Below are 17656 nucleotides of genomic sequence, written 5' to 3'. Positions count from 1 at the left end.
CTCCCCCCCGGAAATCGAATCGGGCTGGGGGGGCGGCATTACTGGAGCCGCCTCAGGCGGCAATACATACAGAAACGGCGCTGTCAGTCATTATAATTTCCATCTCACAGATCCATTACCATTATATCAAGCCCTGACTGGGTCAGACACACACACAGTGTTAGAGGTTACTTATTCTTTGCAACAAATCATGTAAAGATCCTTGGCCAGGAAACTGACACTCTAAAACAAGCAGCAATAAACATATTATTCTATTCAAGAGGAATTGCACAGTTTTGCTTCTTTTTATGTTCCAGGCTGTACAGAGAAAAGCTTTTAGCTGCCATGTGTTTCCTTTTCTCTCACCCATATCACCAGCAATGTAAAACCTGTGACATCTCCTATATAAGCTTATAAAAATATCAGTTCCGTGTGAGTTCTCTGTGGGGTAGGTCTCCTGCCATTGGAACTTTGGGGAATTAGCGGCTCTGACGGCCATTATAGGTGTCTGGGCAGAGCAAGATGTTGCAGAACTGCAAACAAAGGTGGGAATGTGACAGTTTATGACAAAACCACTGATAAGAGAGTTCACGGCATCTATATAAACGTCATTGCCTTCATATTTACAGCCCTTTCTTCTGTGCCCGAGTATTTAGGTCATTGTATTTCTGTAGTCGGCACTAAATTGTTTAGCCTGGAGTTTCTGGTGGCACATGGGTAACAGAGGCAGATGCTTTTACTTTTTAAGCCAACCCTATCCATGGCAAGTTATGCCCAGGCTCATGCCCAGTTTACCTGAAATCCGGTCCACTCATTGATAAACCCCAGTTTGTTATTTGTGATCCCAAAAAGAACCAATGGGTTATCAGGCCCGGATTTGCGGCAAGGCCGCATAGGTCCGGGCCTAGGGTGGCCTAGGGCGGCACGCTGGGAAGGGGATCTGTAGGCGGGCGCTAGGACTGCGCGGCCACCTGCTCGGACCGCGAGGCCTAGGGGCGGCCCACAAAGAAATCCGGCGCTGTGGGTTATATGACTGTGGAGCTCTACTAACTACTGAATGTTTTATTGTGTTAGAAGAGTTCAAGGGATGTCAGTATGGTATGGGATCTGTTATCCAGAACGCTCCAATTTACAGAAAGGCCGTCTTCCAATAGACACCATTTTATCTAAATAATTAAATTTTTTAATAATGATTACCTTTTTCTGTGTAATAATAAAACAGTCGCTTGTACTTGATTCCAATTAAGATATAATTAATCCTTATTGGAAACAAATCCAGTCTCATCTTATTATCAAGATTATCCCTGTGGGTACAAACCTGCAGGGGACCAATCAGAACACACATTGCCATGCAGTGGAGGTATAAACTATATATATACCAGCCTATTGGGTTTATTTAATGTTTACATGGTTTTCTAGTAGACTTAAGGTATGAAGATCCAAATTACAGAAAGATCCATTTAGATTTAGTAAAGAATGAACTCTGTTTTCCCCTATTGATAACCATATCCCTAAAAATTGTACATAGTAAAAGTAACCAGAAACCTATAGAGTTCCCTTCCTGCTCTGTCTTTTTCCAACAGCCTTGACTGTGCCCCTGTTATCGACTGTACATGTAATAAGGTGGATGGTCGGAGGGGCATAACAATTTAGAAGCTCGGAGAACTCAATTTATGCCCCATATTAAGTATTTAATAACACAATACGTGGAAATAAAGTCGGTAAATAATAATGTATCTAATAATGTATCTAAGTTCTTCAGAGGGAACATGAGGGTGCTGGGTAGGGTTGCCACCTTTTACGGAAAAAAATACTGGCCTGGTGGCAACCTTAGTGCTGGGTGCAGTAGTTTGGCAAGAAGGTCTCGAGCCACCCATGTTTATGACCGGTTACAACCTAGATAGCTACGTCACTGGAGCAATTAGAATTATCAGTTCGCTTATCATTTGTGAGACTTGAATGTGACTTGTCTCCTAATCAGTTTGCCTCTAGTGTGTGTAAATGGGATACAGATCTTTAAATGAGAATCTTGCCTAAGTAGTTCAGCAGTAGGCATCTTGGAATGATTGGTGTTGAGTATGTAGTGGTCCTAATTCGACTAACCCTATGCTTTTTTCTTTTTGTAATTTTTTTTAAAAATCAGGTTGAGACTACAAAACCAGAAAAAATGAATTTGTCTGGAGACCAAGAAAACTCAACGTATAAGTGTAAATTCAATGAGGATTTTAAGTACGTCCTCCTGCCGGTGTCGTACGGCATTGTATTCTGCGTGGGACTCATTCTGAACATTCTGGCCCTGTACATCTTCCTGTTCCGCATCAAGCCCTGGAATGCCTCCACCACATACATGTTCAACCTGGCCATTTCCGACATGATGTACGTCATCTCCCTCCCTCTACTGGTCTACTACTACTCCCAAGGGGACAACTGGCCCTTCGGTGTGGCCTTGTGCAAAATCGTCAAGTTTCTCTTCTACACCAACATGTACTGCAGCATCTTCTTCTTGCTCTGCATCAGCATCCACCGCTTCCTTGGGATCTGCTACCCAATGAAATCCATGGGATGGTTAAAGGTGCGAAACGCTCGCATTATTTCTGTGGTTGTCTGGGTTATCGTTTCCTGCTGCCAGTCCCCTATTTTGTACTTTGTTACCACCAGCACCAATGGGGATAACACCATCTGCCATGACACTTCCAGTGTAGATCTATTTGATGACTTTGTGGTCTACAGCTCAGTCAACTTGGGTTTGCTTTTCTGTGTCCCCTTCACCACCATCATTATCTGCTATTGCCTAATGACGCGGACTCTTTTGAAGCCCTCTGCTGCCACCGCTCAGACTTCAGCTTCCAAGAAGAAATCTATAAAAATGATTATCATCGTCTTGATGGTCTTTATCATTTGTTTCTTGCCTTTTCATATCAACCGGACCCTTTATTACTATTTTCGCAAGATGGACCTTGACTGTGCTACTTTGGATGCCATTAACTTGGCCTATAAGGTGACCAGACCCCTGGCCAGTGCCAACAGCTGCCTTGACCCCATTTTGTACTTTCTGGCTGGACAGACAATTAGAAGAAACATCATTTCCAGAAACGGACTCACCAAAATGAAGAAGAAGTTTACATCCTTTGTTGTAGAGAACAACTGGAGCAACAGTGCCGCTGCTAATGCCAACAGCGATGATAGGCAGAGCACAGCAGTAATTACCAGGGTGTAATTAACCAACTAATTAACCAGACACATGAGACTTTTTTTAGAGGAGAGAAAAAAGTGGACCTGTTTTAGGTGCTCTATCTACATATACCAGATGCTTCATGCTACATAAGCTTTTGGTATATCAACCTCCATGAGGTAACATAGCGACACATGAATATCAATATGAAGGAAACAAAGCCTTTATGTATGGGACTCCAGGAATGGATAGACTGGATCAGACGGACCAGTAAGATTGTCTGTTATAGATCTGGGGCTCCCCTGAGCATGAAGTTAGATGGAACATTCATAATCTGATCTTAGGTACTTAGGTACTTAGGGAATACCCAGATGGTTAGTAACCAAAAGGCAGAGAACCAAGTAGGGGAATATAGTCTGGGATTGCTGGGGCTCCACTGAACATGAAGTAAGATGGACTATCCATAGTCTGCTCTCAAGCAGTTAGGGAATGGGCAGCACAGATGGGTCAGTCATGAAACAAAGAGAACCCAGTGGAAGAAGATAGTCTGTGATAGATATGGGGCTCCTCTGACCATGAAGTTAGATGGAACATTCATAATTTGATCTTAGGCACTTATTGAACGGCAAACCAGATAGTAACTCAAGACTGAGGAAGTAGAGGAAGATAGCCTGGAATAGATATAGGGCTCCACTGTGCATGAAATACAATGCACTATTCATAGTATGTTCTCAAGTGATTAGGGAATGGGCAGCAGAGATGGGTCAGTCACCAGAAAGAGAATCCAGTAGAAGAAAATAGTCAATGAAAAAGACCCCAATGGTGAACATAAGGTGATAAGATAAATGTCTGATCTTCTGCAAGCCTTTCGGGAATGAGCATCTCAAATCGTATAGTAACCACAGAAAGAAGATGACCAGCTAGATATCAAGTAGATGGTGATCTTCCAGTTGACAAAGAATATAATCTGTCTTCAGATTATTAACATGTATTCTATCTATATATATGTGTATATATATATATATATATATATATATATATATATATATATATATATATATAACCCAGTAAATGGACCCGCACTCGTTCATATTCAGTGAAATAAATGTGTCTTTATTCACAGGTTCATTTCCAACGTTTCGGTCCTCTCTGGGACCTTTTTCAAGGATCCTTGAAAAAGGTCCCAGAGAGGACCGAAACGTTGGAAATGAACCTGTGAATAAAGACACATTTATTTCACTGAATATGAAAGAGTGCGGGTCCATTTACTGGATTGTATTATCAAACTTTGACCAACGCACCACCATCGACTGAATTATATCCGGGAGGAGTGCGTTCACTGCACCGACATAATATATATATATATATATAATTAAGTTATTCCAAATGAAAGCTCTGTATAGCACTTTGAGATGGAGAGTCCTAGAAGCTCTCCAGACATTTATGTTTCTTCTATTCAGATTTTTGTACTTTAGTATTAAACATTCATTTCAGTTAGTGGCCGTACCCCAGAGGCTTCTCATCCACAAGGGCAAAGCAAAGCTGAGTTACTTACAAGAACCAGTAGTCTGGCCCCCAGAGCACATCACTGACTTACATTTCAATAGTTGCATTGGGGCCATAAAGGAGACTGTGCCAAGTCAAAGCCTGTAACGATGTAAAGTATTGTACTACATTTTATATTGTTGTATATATTCATATTTTACTGATCTTCACATGTAAACAAAGAGGGGTCGTTTTGTGTCCAGAGAATACTAATTTATACTAAGCCTTATTTTAGGTTTTTAAAGAAAAACTTTTATTTTCTGATATGAACATGTTTTATATTTTATATTAAATTGAAATAAGTTGATCTGTTCTGGCTTTTGTTGTTATTTTTCTGTGTGTTTTTTTTAAAGGAGAAGGAAAGGTTAAAACTAAGTAAGCTTTATCAGAAAGGTCCTCTCCCTCCCTGCTGTAATCTGAGCCCAGAGCTATGAGTGAGCAGGGAGAGACTCAGGCAGGAAGTGATGTCACACCAAGCTAATACTGCAGCTGCGCAGCTAATCTATCGGCAGTAAAATGCCTCTGTAGCTTTCCTTCTCCTTTAAGGGTTTTTAAATTTTGGACATGTGTACAGAACCCTGCTACCAAAATCTTGTTACCATAACCCTACTACCATTACCCTGCTGCTACCATGATCCCCTCGCTAATTAAGTTGGTTCCAAATTACAAGGGTTTGCCACCCTCTTAATAATTGTTACAAGTAATTTGTAACACTGAAAAGTGTTTACTTCTTGCTCTCACTATGAGAAGGTGGTCACATTGACTGAAATATAGAGACGGAGCACAAAATGTCTTTTTGCCTCGTCCAGGGGCCACTGTGCTGTAAACAAGCACCAAAATAAATCCCACAATGGAGAGAGCAAAGGTTATGGGCACAGAGGGAAGCGACTATTGTATCTCACTTGGAAAGTACAGTGACTCATTCATTGTCACAAATCAACTCACAAAACTCTTCTTGCTATAAAAAGCTTTTGCTGGTGTAACAACCTGTCCTAGCGAAATGCCTGTGCTGATCCCGTACTGAGGGGATATACAGTATATATATATATCTATAGAATAGTATGGCAGGTGCCTTCTGTTAGAAAAAAGGCAACAGATCAGAAGGATCATGTGAGTTGTGGGTTCAGGATAGAAATAATATCATAACAGCAATTATCTTTAGCAACCATCTTCCTCCTGTACAGACCTGCAGGGATTCCTAGGTACATGTGCTGCTTGAGGCCCAGACAGAGGCAACTGGTTTCTGATTACTAGTGGTGAAATCTGGCTGTACATGGTGCAAACTATTTGTTTGCTGAGGATGCCAAGGGATTTGGCCACCCATACACTGGGGCAAATTGGGCAGACCCAATTGATACCCTGGTGGCCAACAATAAGTCTATGGAGCCCTGTCGGATGCATTCAGTCCTCCACCACTAGGATATTCACTAGGACATGGGTCCCCAACCCTTTTTACCTGGGAGCCACATTCAAATGTAAAAAGAGTTGGGGAGCAACACAAGGAAGAGAAAAGTTCATGGGGTGCCAAATAAGGGCAGTGATGGCTATTGGTAGCTCCTGTTTGGTCTGGCAGCCTGCAATATGGTTCTGTTTGCCAGTACATCTGGTTTTATACAACCAAAACTTGCCTCCAAACCTGGAATTCAAAAATAAGCCCCTACTTTGAGGCCACTGGGAGCAACTTCCAAGGGGTTGGTGATCCACTGGTTGGGGATCACTGCACTAGGATGTTCATACCTGCTTGATTGATATCTAGCCAATATTCACCCAAAAATTGGTCAGGCATGTCAGTTGGTGGACCTCACACATGAAATAAACTGCTTACTGCTTGAAGGACCAAACCTAAAACCTTACAATGTAATTGCATAATACATTCTGCTGCTAAATGGTCTTAACAAGGACCCTGGGCTAGTTCTGCTAAGCCACCATACCCATGTCAATACCCATGTATAGATACCTGTATAACCTGTAGGGTGGACATAACTACTTACCTCTGCTTATCTTTATCATAGATGGGAAAAGTATCTCCTGACTAAGGCACTGGCCTTAAAGGCTTATGCTCACCCCATATACATGACCAACAGCCATTTCTTAAGGCATATAATCAGCATTAAAAGGGGGTTGGGGACTGCAGGGAATTTTGTCCTGCTGAAAAAAATACTATAACTGCTAATAACTGCAATAATGGAGTATGCTCCAATATCAGTGTATTCTGATAAATCCAGTTAAATTACTGGAACACACCAATACTAATTAAACTACAGCTGCCAAACTACCTTACCACATATTAAAGGGGTTGTTCACCATTGAGTTAACTCTGAGTATGATGTAGAGAGGGATATTCTGAGACAATTTGCAATTGGTTTTCATTTTTTTTTCTATTTGTGGTTTTTGAGTTATTTAGCTTTTTATTCAGCTACTCTCCAGTTTGTAATTTCAGCAACCTTGTTGCTAGGGTCCAAACTGTCCTAGCAACCATGCACTGATTTGAATAAGAGACTGCAATATGAATAGGAGAGGCCTGAATAGAAAGATGAGGAATAAAAAGAAGCAATAACAATATATTTGTAGCCTTACAGAGCATTTGTTTTTAGATGGGGTCAGTGACCCTCATTTGAAAGCTGGAAAGAGTCAGAAGAGGAAGGCAAATAATTAAAAAAAATATATAAAAATAAATAATGAAGACCAATTGAAATGTTGCTTAGAATTAGCCATTCTATAACATACTAAAAGTTTACTTAAAGTTGAAGCACCCTTTTAACCCTATATATTGGTGAATAGTGTGACCCAGGGTCAAAAAAAGTAGCACCAACCTATGGTGGCAATACCATTGCAGATCTATAGATATATTTTCTCTATTTAGATTTATTATTGTATTCAGACCTGTCCAGTAACAAATGGATCTCCATGCCAATCATTCAATCATTGGGTTGCCAGATGTACGGCTGTTTTGTACTGGTTAGACTATTAAAGCATAACATTATGTTACACTGGTTTTGTATATATTCTCCTGTTTCTCTAGTTCCCTTGTGTTCTTTATAAATCCAGCTTTAGTCAGCTACTTAAGAACATGCACAAACAGAATCAATTGCATTGCAAATACTTTAATAGACCTTCATAGCCTGGTTGTCAGAGAAACACTGAAAGGTAATTAGCAATTATGTACCTAACACTTTTCCTGCAAATATTTACTGAGCTGCATTAACAGTAAGTGTAGTCACTGGGGGGGTTTTGCAGCCAAAATATTGTGTAAATTTGTAACCAGATACATATTTCAATGATATTTTATTGCCCAACCAGCAGTTGGAAAAAAGTCAACATACAGTAAAGATGCAACTATTTATTATAATACAGGTGGTTGTAACTGCTGCTGACAGGCGACCAAAACTCCCCAAAACGTCCAGTGTTGCCTTACCCTAAAAAGTAGAAAGAATAGTTATACATTATTTTCAGGAAAAGATTGAAAATGCAAAGATTAAAGGACTCCACGTCCCCGTCCCAGATGCATATACAATCGTCTATATAGCGATAGAACTGTACAATGTTTGCCCTATAGGGTTCAAATCGCCAAAATGTGGCACCGCTCCCACCAACCCATGAACAGCAAAGGAAGCCCCCATTGCGGCGCCACATCTCTGGAGATAAAAATTCCCATCAAAGTAGAAATAAGTAAATAATTGACTGATTGCAAAATAAAATCCCTCTGGGATAGGGGATAACATTGTTTCTTATCCAACCAAAACATTTTAGCCTGTAACCCCAATTCATGCTGAATAGATGAATAAAGTGCATTAACATCCATGAAGAACCATTTGTATTTAGGTTTCCACTGTATTGTCTTTAACTTATTGATACACATAGTAGTATCCCTTCAATAAGTATCAAAAGGCATCAGCAATTAGTCAACATACATAGAGAGGCCCTCGTTCAAGGACCCTATACCTGTCTCTATAGGGAGGCTTCTTACGTCCTCCAAGGACTTGTGCACCTTTGGGAGAATATGAAAAATAGGGATTACCGGTGCTTTCACAAATATATATTCAAATTCAGTGTTGGTTATTATCCCAATATCCCGGAGCTTCATCAAGTAATCTCCCTAACTCCCTCTGGAAAGCTAAGGTGGGATCCGACCTCAAAGCAATATAAACCGACAAATCCAACAATTGTCTATAGACTTCTTTTTCATATTTATCCTTATCAAGTATAACCAGTGCCCCACCCGTGTCAGCCTGTTTGACCACCACCTCCTGATTCTTCTCAATTTGTGAAGAGCTTGAAATTCTCCTCGAGTGAGATTAGATGACTTGGGCATAAAGTTTCAATATCTTGTATTACCAGTTTATGGAATAATTCTATATAGTGCCCTTTAGACTGTATTGGGTAGAACGTAGATTTCTTTTTTAAGTCAGTGTGTGTAGCTTTACTCTCCACCACCTCTATGGTAGACCCCTTGTATATAGATCCTCCAGGGTATGTAAAATGCAAGAATCCTGAAAATCAAGATTCTGTATACATTCAATTGAGAGAGAAGATACATCATTATCAAGCATTTTGCCGTTAGACATAAAATCTATATCCTCTATCCCCTCAAATCCCCCATTAGTCTCACTGGAGCCTTTCATGGAGAAATGTCTTTTCGTCGTTAGCAACCGTAAAAATTTATACAAGTCTAAAATAGTTTGAAATTTGTCACAATCTAATTCTGGGATGAAATTGAGGCCCTAGGGCAGGAGGAAAATTAATTAGATGTAATGTCCTGCCCCAAAGAAGTCAATGTGCCCCCCACTACAGAATCGGTGCTGTCTCCATTACAAGATGTTTTTAGAGACAAACTTGATAGCGAGGGACCACTGTGGGAAAACCAAAGCATTTAAAGCAGTTTAATCTTTATAAATCCATCTTAAAATCCATCAGGAACTATCTTAACGCGTTTCATGACTGAACGTCACTTCATCAGAAGTATGAGACCCCCCTGTGGATGAACATCTTATATAACCACACCAATAAAAAACATATAATTGATATAATTAAAAAGTCACTATTCAAACGTAAGCAATGTTAACAATTATTATGGTCTGATAGGCAGCAAGATCGAATAATTCATTGATTAAATAACAGCCTCAAGATTTCTCCGATATTTACAACTATAATATTATATAAATAGGCAAATGTTTAAATATGAACCGCCCAATATAGGATAAATACACGTGTTTATATGCGAATAGATGAATAGATTGATTTAAGCCCAATTGATATAGATCAGACTCAACAAAGGTAAAAAGAGGTATAGGTATAAATATATATATGACATGGATATATAAATAAAAGTTAAATGAAACTATATGCAAAGGTAAGAGAAAGATAGTCCATAAATGATGTACTCAATGGAATGTGTATAATCATACCTCCCAACCTTTTTTAAGTAAAAACAGGGACAAAAAGTTTTTTTCCGCACATAGCACAGCAATTTGTTTGACCACACCCCTTTCTGTGGCCACACCCCCTAATTACCATGTTTGTTTTACAAAATTTGGCAGGTTGTGAAAGTTTGAAAATATTTCTCCTTATCTAAACTGTGTTTTTGTGTCTCAAAAAAGTATCTTATTTGCACCTGTTAGTAGTGATGGGCGAATTTGCACCGTTTCACTTCGCGGCGGCGTCTCGTTTTTCGAAAAAAAAAATTTGTTCGCTGGCGGCGAATCGCGCAAATTCGCCCATCACTATCTGTTAGCTGTTCTGGGCTCTCTGCTAAAAGCCAATTAAGTGAGAAACTTTGTTTCTTTTTCTGGCTGTTCAGTGCAGAGAAAAGAGGGACTTTCCTGTACAAATGAGGGACTGCGGGTTGAGCTGTCAAAAGAGGGACTGTCCCTCCGAAAAAGGGACAGTTGGGAGGTATGGTATAAACCAGGGATCCCCAACCTTTAGAACCCATGAGCAACATTCAGAAGTAAAAGGAGTTGGGGAGCAACACAAGCATGAAAAATGTTACTGGGGTGCCAAATAAGTGCTGCGATTGGCCATGTTGTAGCCCCTATGTGGATTATCAACATACATTGAGACTCTGTTTGGCACTGCACCTGGTTTTTATGCAGCCAAAACTTGCCTCCAAGCCAGGAATTCAAAAATAATCACCTGCTTTGAGGCCACTTGGAGCAACATCCAAGGGGTCGGAGAGCAACATGTTGCTCACGAGCTACTGGTTGGGGATCACTGGTATAAACAGTCAAGATCAAAACGATTTAATCAAAAATAAAAAATAATTAGTGATGGGCGAATTTGGGACGCTTTGCCGAAAAATTAGCGAAATGGCAAAAAATTTGCCAAACGGCGCCGGTGTCCGTTTTTTTTACGCCAGGGTCCGTTTTTTTTGACGCCGACCTCTGCGATAACCTGAAGCAACTGGACCGTTGTTCTCTTCCTTCTCGGTAGCTGCGGGTGCGGATCGGTTCCTTCGTGATTCGAGCCGTCTGTGATTTCTCCCGAGTCCCCCGCGCATATGTCATTGTCTCCCACGGTTCGCTCCCTGAAAGCTCCGGATCCGACGCTAGAAAAGAGGCAGGCGACAGTGATCTTGATTTGCCACGTTCAGGGTTCTCTCCCTGAAATCACACAGCTTTAGTTGATTTCAAAATAGAGCGCGCCGTTGAGACGTTTTGGGCTACTCTGGAAATCCACAGACAGGCCACCAAAAAAGGTTAATTAAAAACGGAAAAAATCTTTATTGAATAGTCATCTCAAAAAAGCCTTATGCGTTTCTTGTTCATCTGATACTGGGGTTTTTTTTTTTTTTACTAAAATTCTAATTTATCAAATTTTTTTATTAAACAAAGCTCAACCAAACCCCCATTCACAATTTTGCTTTATTTATCATTAAAATAACTTGAATAACTCAGATCGGGGAAAAACTCAATGAAATCGAGCAAAAACTCGAATCGTGCGGACTTGTTTGTTTTTTTTATACACTATTTTTTATTCATACCCTCTTCGAGAAAACAAAATCCAAGATGGCCGTGCATTCCACTGCGGATGGATTACGCCAGGCGGGGGTGGGCAGAGAGAGAAACACAAGCAGCGTGGGAAAGCTTGGGAAGAAGAAATCTGGTGCTGATATTCTGCGTTGTGCAGGTGTAAGTGAAGTCATGATTACAATCTATCCATTTCTGCATTGATCTTGCTGGTATGGCTGGAATCAAATGGAAAGTCAACCCCAAAATAAAAATCTGATTCTAATCAACTTTCCAATACATATTTATTAAAACATGTCAGCGCTTTTAAAGTGATTTGTAAAAACGATTGCTACTGAAAGCAGCATTTGTTTAACTCCTGGTTGTTAATTTTTAAACAATGTTGCAAAAGTCTTGGTTCCCCACCAGCAAACTCAGGTCTGTTAATCAGTTGCCTTGTCTTACATTGTATCAACAGTCTGAACCACCAGTGCAGCGAATAGAGAATACATATACAAATAACAAACACCATGGAACATTTGTAATGAATATATATATTGCAAAGTTATGTTTTCTTTTATGCTTATTGGTCATTTCTATAGTGATGTTACTAGCATGTTAATATCATGTGGTAATCATACTGGCACACCTAGGGTTAAAATGGTAGTTATCTATTTTATTTAGTAATTATACTGGCACATGTGGGGTTAATATGCCTTCTATCCATTTGATTTAGTGATTATACTGGCACATATGGGATTAATATGCCGATTTCCCTCCCCCCCCCTCCATTTTCTGTAGTAATTATACTGGCACATCTTGGGTTAATATTCCCATTATACATTTTATTTAGGGATTATACTGGCACATCTGGGGTTAATATTCCCATTATACATATTATTTAGGGATTATACTTGCACATCTATTGCTAATATGCCCATTATACATTTTATTTGGTGATTATACTGGCTAATTTGGGGTTAATATGCCCATTTTACATTTTATTTAGGGGTTATACTGCCACATCTGGGGTTAATATGCCCCTTATACATTTTATTTCGGGAGTATACTGGCACATCTGCGGTTAATATGCGCATTACACATTTTATTTCGGGATTATACTGGCACATCTGGGGTTAATCTGCACATTACACATTTTATTTTGGGAGTATACTGGCACATCTGGGGTTAATATGCACATTACACATTTTATTTTGGGAGTATACTGGCACATCTGGGGTTAATATTAGGGATGCACCGAATCCACTTTTTTGGATTAGCCGAACCCCTGAATCCTTTGTGAAAGATTCGGCCGAATACCAAACCGAATCCGAACCCTAATTTGCATATGCAAATTAGGGGTGGGAAGGGGAAAACATTTTTTACTTCCTTGTTTTCTGACAAAAAGTTATGCAATTTCCCTCCCGCCCCTAATTTGCATATGCAAATTAGGATTCGGATTCGGTTCGGCTGGGCAGAAGGATTCGGCCGAATACGAATCCTGCTGAAAAAGGCCGAATCCTGGCCGAATCCCGAACCGAATCCTGGATTCGGTGCATCCCTAGTTAATATGCCCATTCAACATTTTATTTAATGATAATGATGGCACATCTGGGGTTAATATGCCCTTTATACATTTTATTTTGGGATTATACTGGCACATCTGGGTTTAATATGCGCATTACACATTTTATTTCGGAAGTATACTGGCATGTATGGGGTTAATATGTGCATTACACATTTTATTTCGGGAGTATACTGGCATGTATGGGGTTAATATGCGCATTACACATTTTATTTCGGGAGTATACTGGCATGTATGGGGTTAATATGCGCATTACACATTTTATTTCGGGAGTATACTGGCATGTATGGGGTTAATATGCGCATTACACATTTTATTTCGGGAGTATACTGGCATGTATGGGGTTAATATGTGCATTACACATTTTATTTCGGGAGTATACTGGCATGTATGGGGTTAATATGCGCATTACACATTTTATTTCGGGAGTATACTGGCATGTATGGGGTTAATATGTGCATTAAACATTTTATTTCGGGAGTATACTGGCATGTATGGGGTTAATATGCGCATCACACATTTTATTTCGGGAATATACTGGCACATCTGGAGTTAATATGCCCCTTATATATTTTATTTCGGGATTATACTGGCTCATCTGGGGTTAATATATGTTATTACACATTTTATTTCGGGAGTATACTGGCATGTATGGGGTGTGTAAAATCGGTGTGGTACTTAGCGGGGGGGCCTCAAATTGAATGTGGTCAATAAAATATTTGTGGCTGAGTGCAGCGGATTTTTCCCCTTTTCTCTATTTTCCAAATGTTGGGCGATATTCCTATTTATTTATATGACATGTTACTGCCGTGACTTCCCTCTGGCTGTGGGTTTAGGTCATTACAATAAAACACGTATATTAACATGGGGAGAGAAAGTCCGAAGCACCGTCTCCGAGAGCACATGAAATATTAATTGGGAATAAAGGGGTTTAGGTGAAAACCTTATCACCGTGCCCAATGTCCGGTCCAGCTTGAGTTCTGTAAGGGGCACTGGCACTGGAACATTGGAAATCTCTGTACTAAATGTCATTTCACCATCTGCCAGTTTGATGGAAAAGTCTGGGTTTGTCGGATGCTAAGAGAACACTACCTGTCTGAATGTTTAATACTAACTATAACATGAGGGAGAAGGAATAATGATCTGATGCTGATTGACTGGGGCCCCCCGGTTACTGAATGGAAGCAACTCCCAGCAACAATGTTTCAACATCTAGGGGCAAATTTACTAAAGGGTGAAGTGACTAACGCGGGCGAAGATTCGCCATTACTTCGCCGATTTAACGGTCGCTGAGGTAACATCGCTAGCGAAGGAGATAGACTCTAGCGGTACTTCGCTCCCTAACGCCTGCTGAATTAGTGCTCTGTCGAAGGGACGTAACTCCGCAAATTCACTAAGATGCGGATTTGACTGAACGTTAGCTCTTGCGCCAGACCAGACGTAGTGCTATACAGTGAATAGGACTTCCTCAAAAAATAGTTGCAAAAGTCCCAAAAAAACACTGGTGACTTCATTTTTCAGGGTGATAGGCTGCAAAAGATAGTAATTTTTTTAGGATACCCCCCCTACATTTCCGAATATATGTCACATAAACTATACACTGGGCTCATGTGTAGGGCAATATAACAACTGTATTGTCTTTATTAAGGTTCCCTGAACATGTGTAATGTAATGTATTTGCTGCAACATATACGTCCAAGTAACTTTATAATTTCCCGCCATATGCAAATTAGCCAACGCTAGTGCAACTTCGCCAGCGTTCAGCGCCCTGGACACAACTTCGAATTTTAGTGAATTAGCGTTGTCCTGGCAAATCTAAGCCTGACGAAGTGTTGCGCTGTGAGCGAAGCCGTCGCTGGCGAATTTTCGGAGGTTAGTGGATTTGCCCCCTAGTGTTAGCTTCCCAGTAGAGTAGGGGCTCATTGCTGAAAAAGAGCAATTTCATATGAATCCCCTTGTTTTGGGATGGAGGTGTCTGGATTCTATTGGCCATTCCGTGTATAAGTGTAGGAGCAAGACTTCTGTATTGGATATAATGACCGTCCCCACCTCCCAACATCTTTGAAACAGAAAGAGGGACAAAAAGAGTTGCCGCGTGTAGCACGGCGAAAATGTTTTCTTCACACTAATTTGGTGCCCCCCCAATTACCATGTTCATTTCACAATATTTGGCAGGTTATGAAAGTCTGAACACATTTCTGTGATTTTTATATTTTATTACAGTTTTGCTAATGAAGGTGAATTGACCTCTAGGGTAGGACTACACCGGCGTTTTTTGGCGCGATCTGACACTCTGTGCAAAAAACGCAGGCGTCAAGTCGGATGCGACGGAAATAAGCCAAGATATACAAATGTCGGATGAAGTCGCCTGTGTAGTCCTACCCTTAAGCTGCAAGTCACAGTTTGTTTATCTTATATTGTTACAAAAGTATTTAAGTATCTATTGTGGGCTCTTTGCCAAAAGCCAATTAAAATAGAAACTTTGTATCTTTTTCTGGCTGTTTAGTGCAGGAGAGCAAAGAGAAAGTTGGGACATTTCAGTAACGAATCCGGGACTGCGGGCTGAGCTGAGCTGTCAAAATCGGGACTGTCCTGCTCAACAGTCAGTTGGATAGTTAGAAGGTATGTCGTTAGAAGGTATGTCGTTCTGTTTGCATTTAGTGGTTGGTGCAGAAGATGTGCCAGACTTATACTCCTAGTACCCACTCTCATCCTCCAAACAATTCTATTTTACTGCTAATTGTTGTAAGACAAGGCCTATGTTGCTAATAGGTTGATGGGACTTACCCCTGGCTCTGATACTGAGGTATCTGTCATGTCTCACCCTGTATGTGCCTGGCAGTTGTATGTGCCTGGCAGTTGTATGTGCCTGGCAGTTGTATGTGCCTGGCAGTTGTGTGTGCCTGGCAGTTGTGTGTGCCTGGCAGTTGTATGTGCCTGGCAGTTGTATGTGCCTGGCAGTTGTATGTGTCATGGGCTGTGCCATCCCTTAAGTGTCTCCCATATGCAGCTTAATACTCAGTGGCCTTTCCCAGTGCCTCCCCCGCAGAGCTGACAATAAAGGGTCATTGTTCCTGGGCGCTTTGGAATTCTGTGAGAAAGAAACTAGAGACAAAGGATCAGCAACAACTGCCAAAAACACATAATACTGTTCAGCACTAGCCAGTCCTATGGCTTTTCATTTGTACTGATGTTTATCTTCATTTATATTGGTTTAATCCTCACTTCATTGTATTCATTTATTTCCCTAATTGAGAAATAAACCTGTGCCCTATTGCTCGATTCCAGCTTCAATGGGTGACCCAGTGGTGTAACTATAGAGGAATCAGATCCAGGGGCCACGAGGGGGGCCAAGTCTACTTTCTCTATACAGGGAACCCACAATTCTGCAATGACCACAATTTGGCACCCCCTTACTGTGGATTTGACTTTCCTTGTCCATTGTGTTATCATTAAAGGCTGGTTCACCTTTCAGTTAACTTTTAGTATGTTATAGAATGGCTAATTCCAAGCAACTTTTCAATTGGTCTTCATTTTTTATTTTTGAAAGTTTTTGCATTTTTTGCCTTCTTCTGACTCCTTCCATCTTTTAAATGGGGGTCACTGACCCCATCTAAAAAACAAATGCTTTGCAAGGCTTCACATTATTGTTATTGTTACTTTTTATTATTCCTCTTTCTATTCAGGCCTCTCTTATTCATATTCCAGTCTCTTATTCAAATCAATGCATGGTTGTTAGGGGAATTTGGAACCTAGCAACCAGATGGCTGAAATTACAAACTGGAGAGCTGCTGACTAAAAAGCTAAATAAGTCAAAAAACACAAATAACAAAAAATCAAATCGCAGATTGCAGAATATCATTCTCTACATCAGACTAATAAATAATGGATTTGAATAAGAGACTGGACTATGAATAGGAGAGGCCTGAATAGAAAGAGGAGTAATAAAAAGTAACAATAACAATATATTTGTAGCCTTACAGAACATTTGTTTTTAGATGGGGTCAGTGACCTCCATTTGAAAGCTGGAAAGAGTCAGAAGAAGAAGGAAAATAACCATTTTTAATGTTATTTTTAACCAATTTTCATGTGGAACTAGAATTTTTCAAGATTTATTATACCTCGAGGATGGAAATCAGAAGTCAGAATCTGAAAATCCAGCATCTCAGACCTGCCCAGGTTGTGTATAAGTCAATGGGAGAGGTCCCTATCCTATTTGGAAGATTCTGCGCTGAATTTAGCCTGAAAATCCGACTATTTAGAGCTTTTCAGGCAAAAATCCCAAAAATTCTGGCTTTTCGGGAAAAAGCCTGAAAAAGGTGTAGAATTTGGGAGAAAACCCACGAAAAAATCGTACAATTCATGTATAGAATGCCTCTGTCTAGAGATGGATACCAATGGGCAAAGGGTTCATGTTGTTTCAAATTTAAT

The 17656-nt window shown here is 40.2% G+C and overlaps 1 protein-coding gene across 3 annotated transcripts in view; it reads left to right on the top strand.

The window, feature by feature from the left end:
* Nucleotides 1–4207, top strand: part of p2ry2.L (purinergic receptor P2Y, G-protein coupled, 2 L homeolog) — a 30166-nt gene extending 25959 nt beyond the window's left edge. For all 3 annotated transcript variants that reach the window (XM_018247871.2, XM_018247874.2, XM_041582837.1), the window contains one exon: nt 2123–4207. In XM_018247871.2, the coding sequence (XP_018103360.1) occupies nt 2123–3196 (1074 nt within the window). In that variant the 3' untranslated portion in view covers nt 3197–4207. The remainder of the gene's footprint in view (nt 1–2122) is intronic.
* Nucleotides 4208–17656: the final 13449 nt, after the last annotated feature.

Source organism: Xenopus laevis, chromosome 2L (assembly GCF_017654675.1).
Source record: "Xenopus laevis strain J_2021 chromosome 2L, Xenopus_laevis_v10.1, whole genome shotgun sequence".
Lineage (NCBI taxonomy): Eukaryota > Metazoa > Chordata > Amphibia > Anura > Pipidae > Xenopus > Xenopus laevis.
The sequence above is the reverse complement of the archived record's forward strand: the minus strand, read 5'-3'. Positions and strand labels throughout refer to the sequence as shown.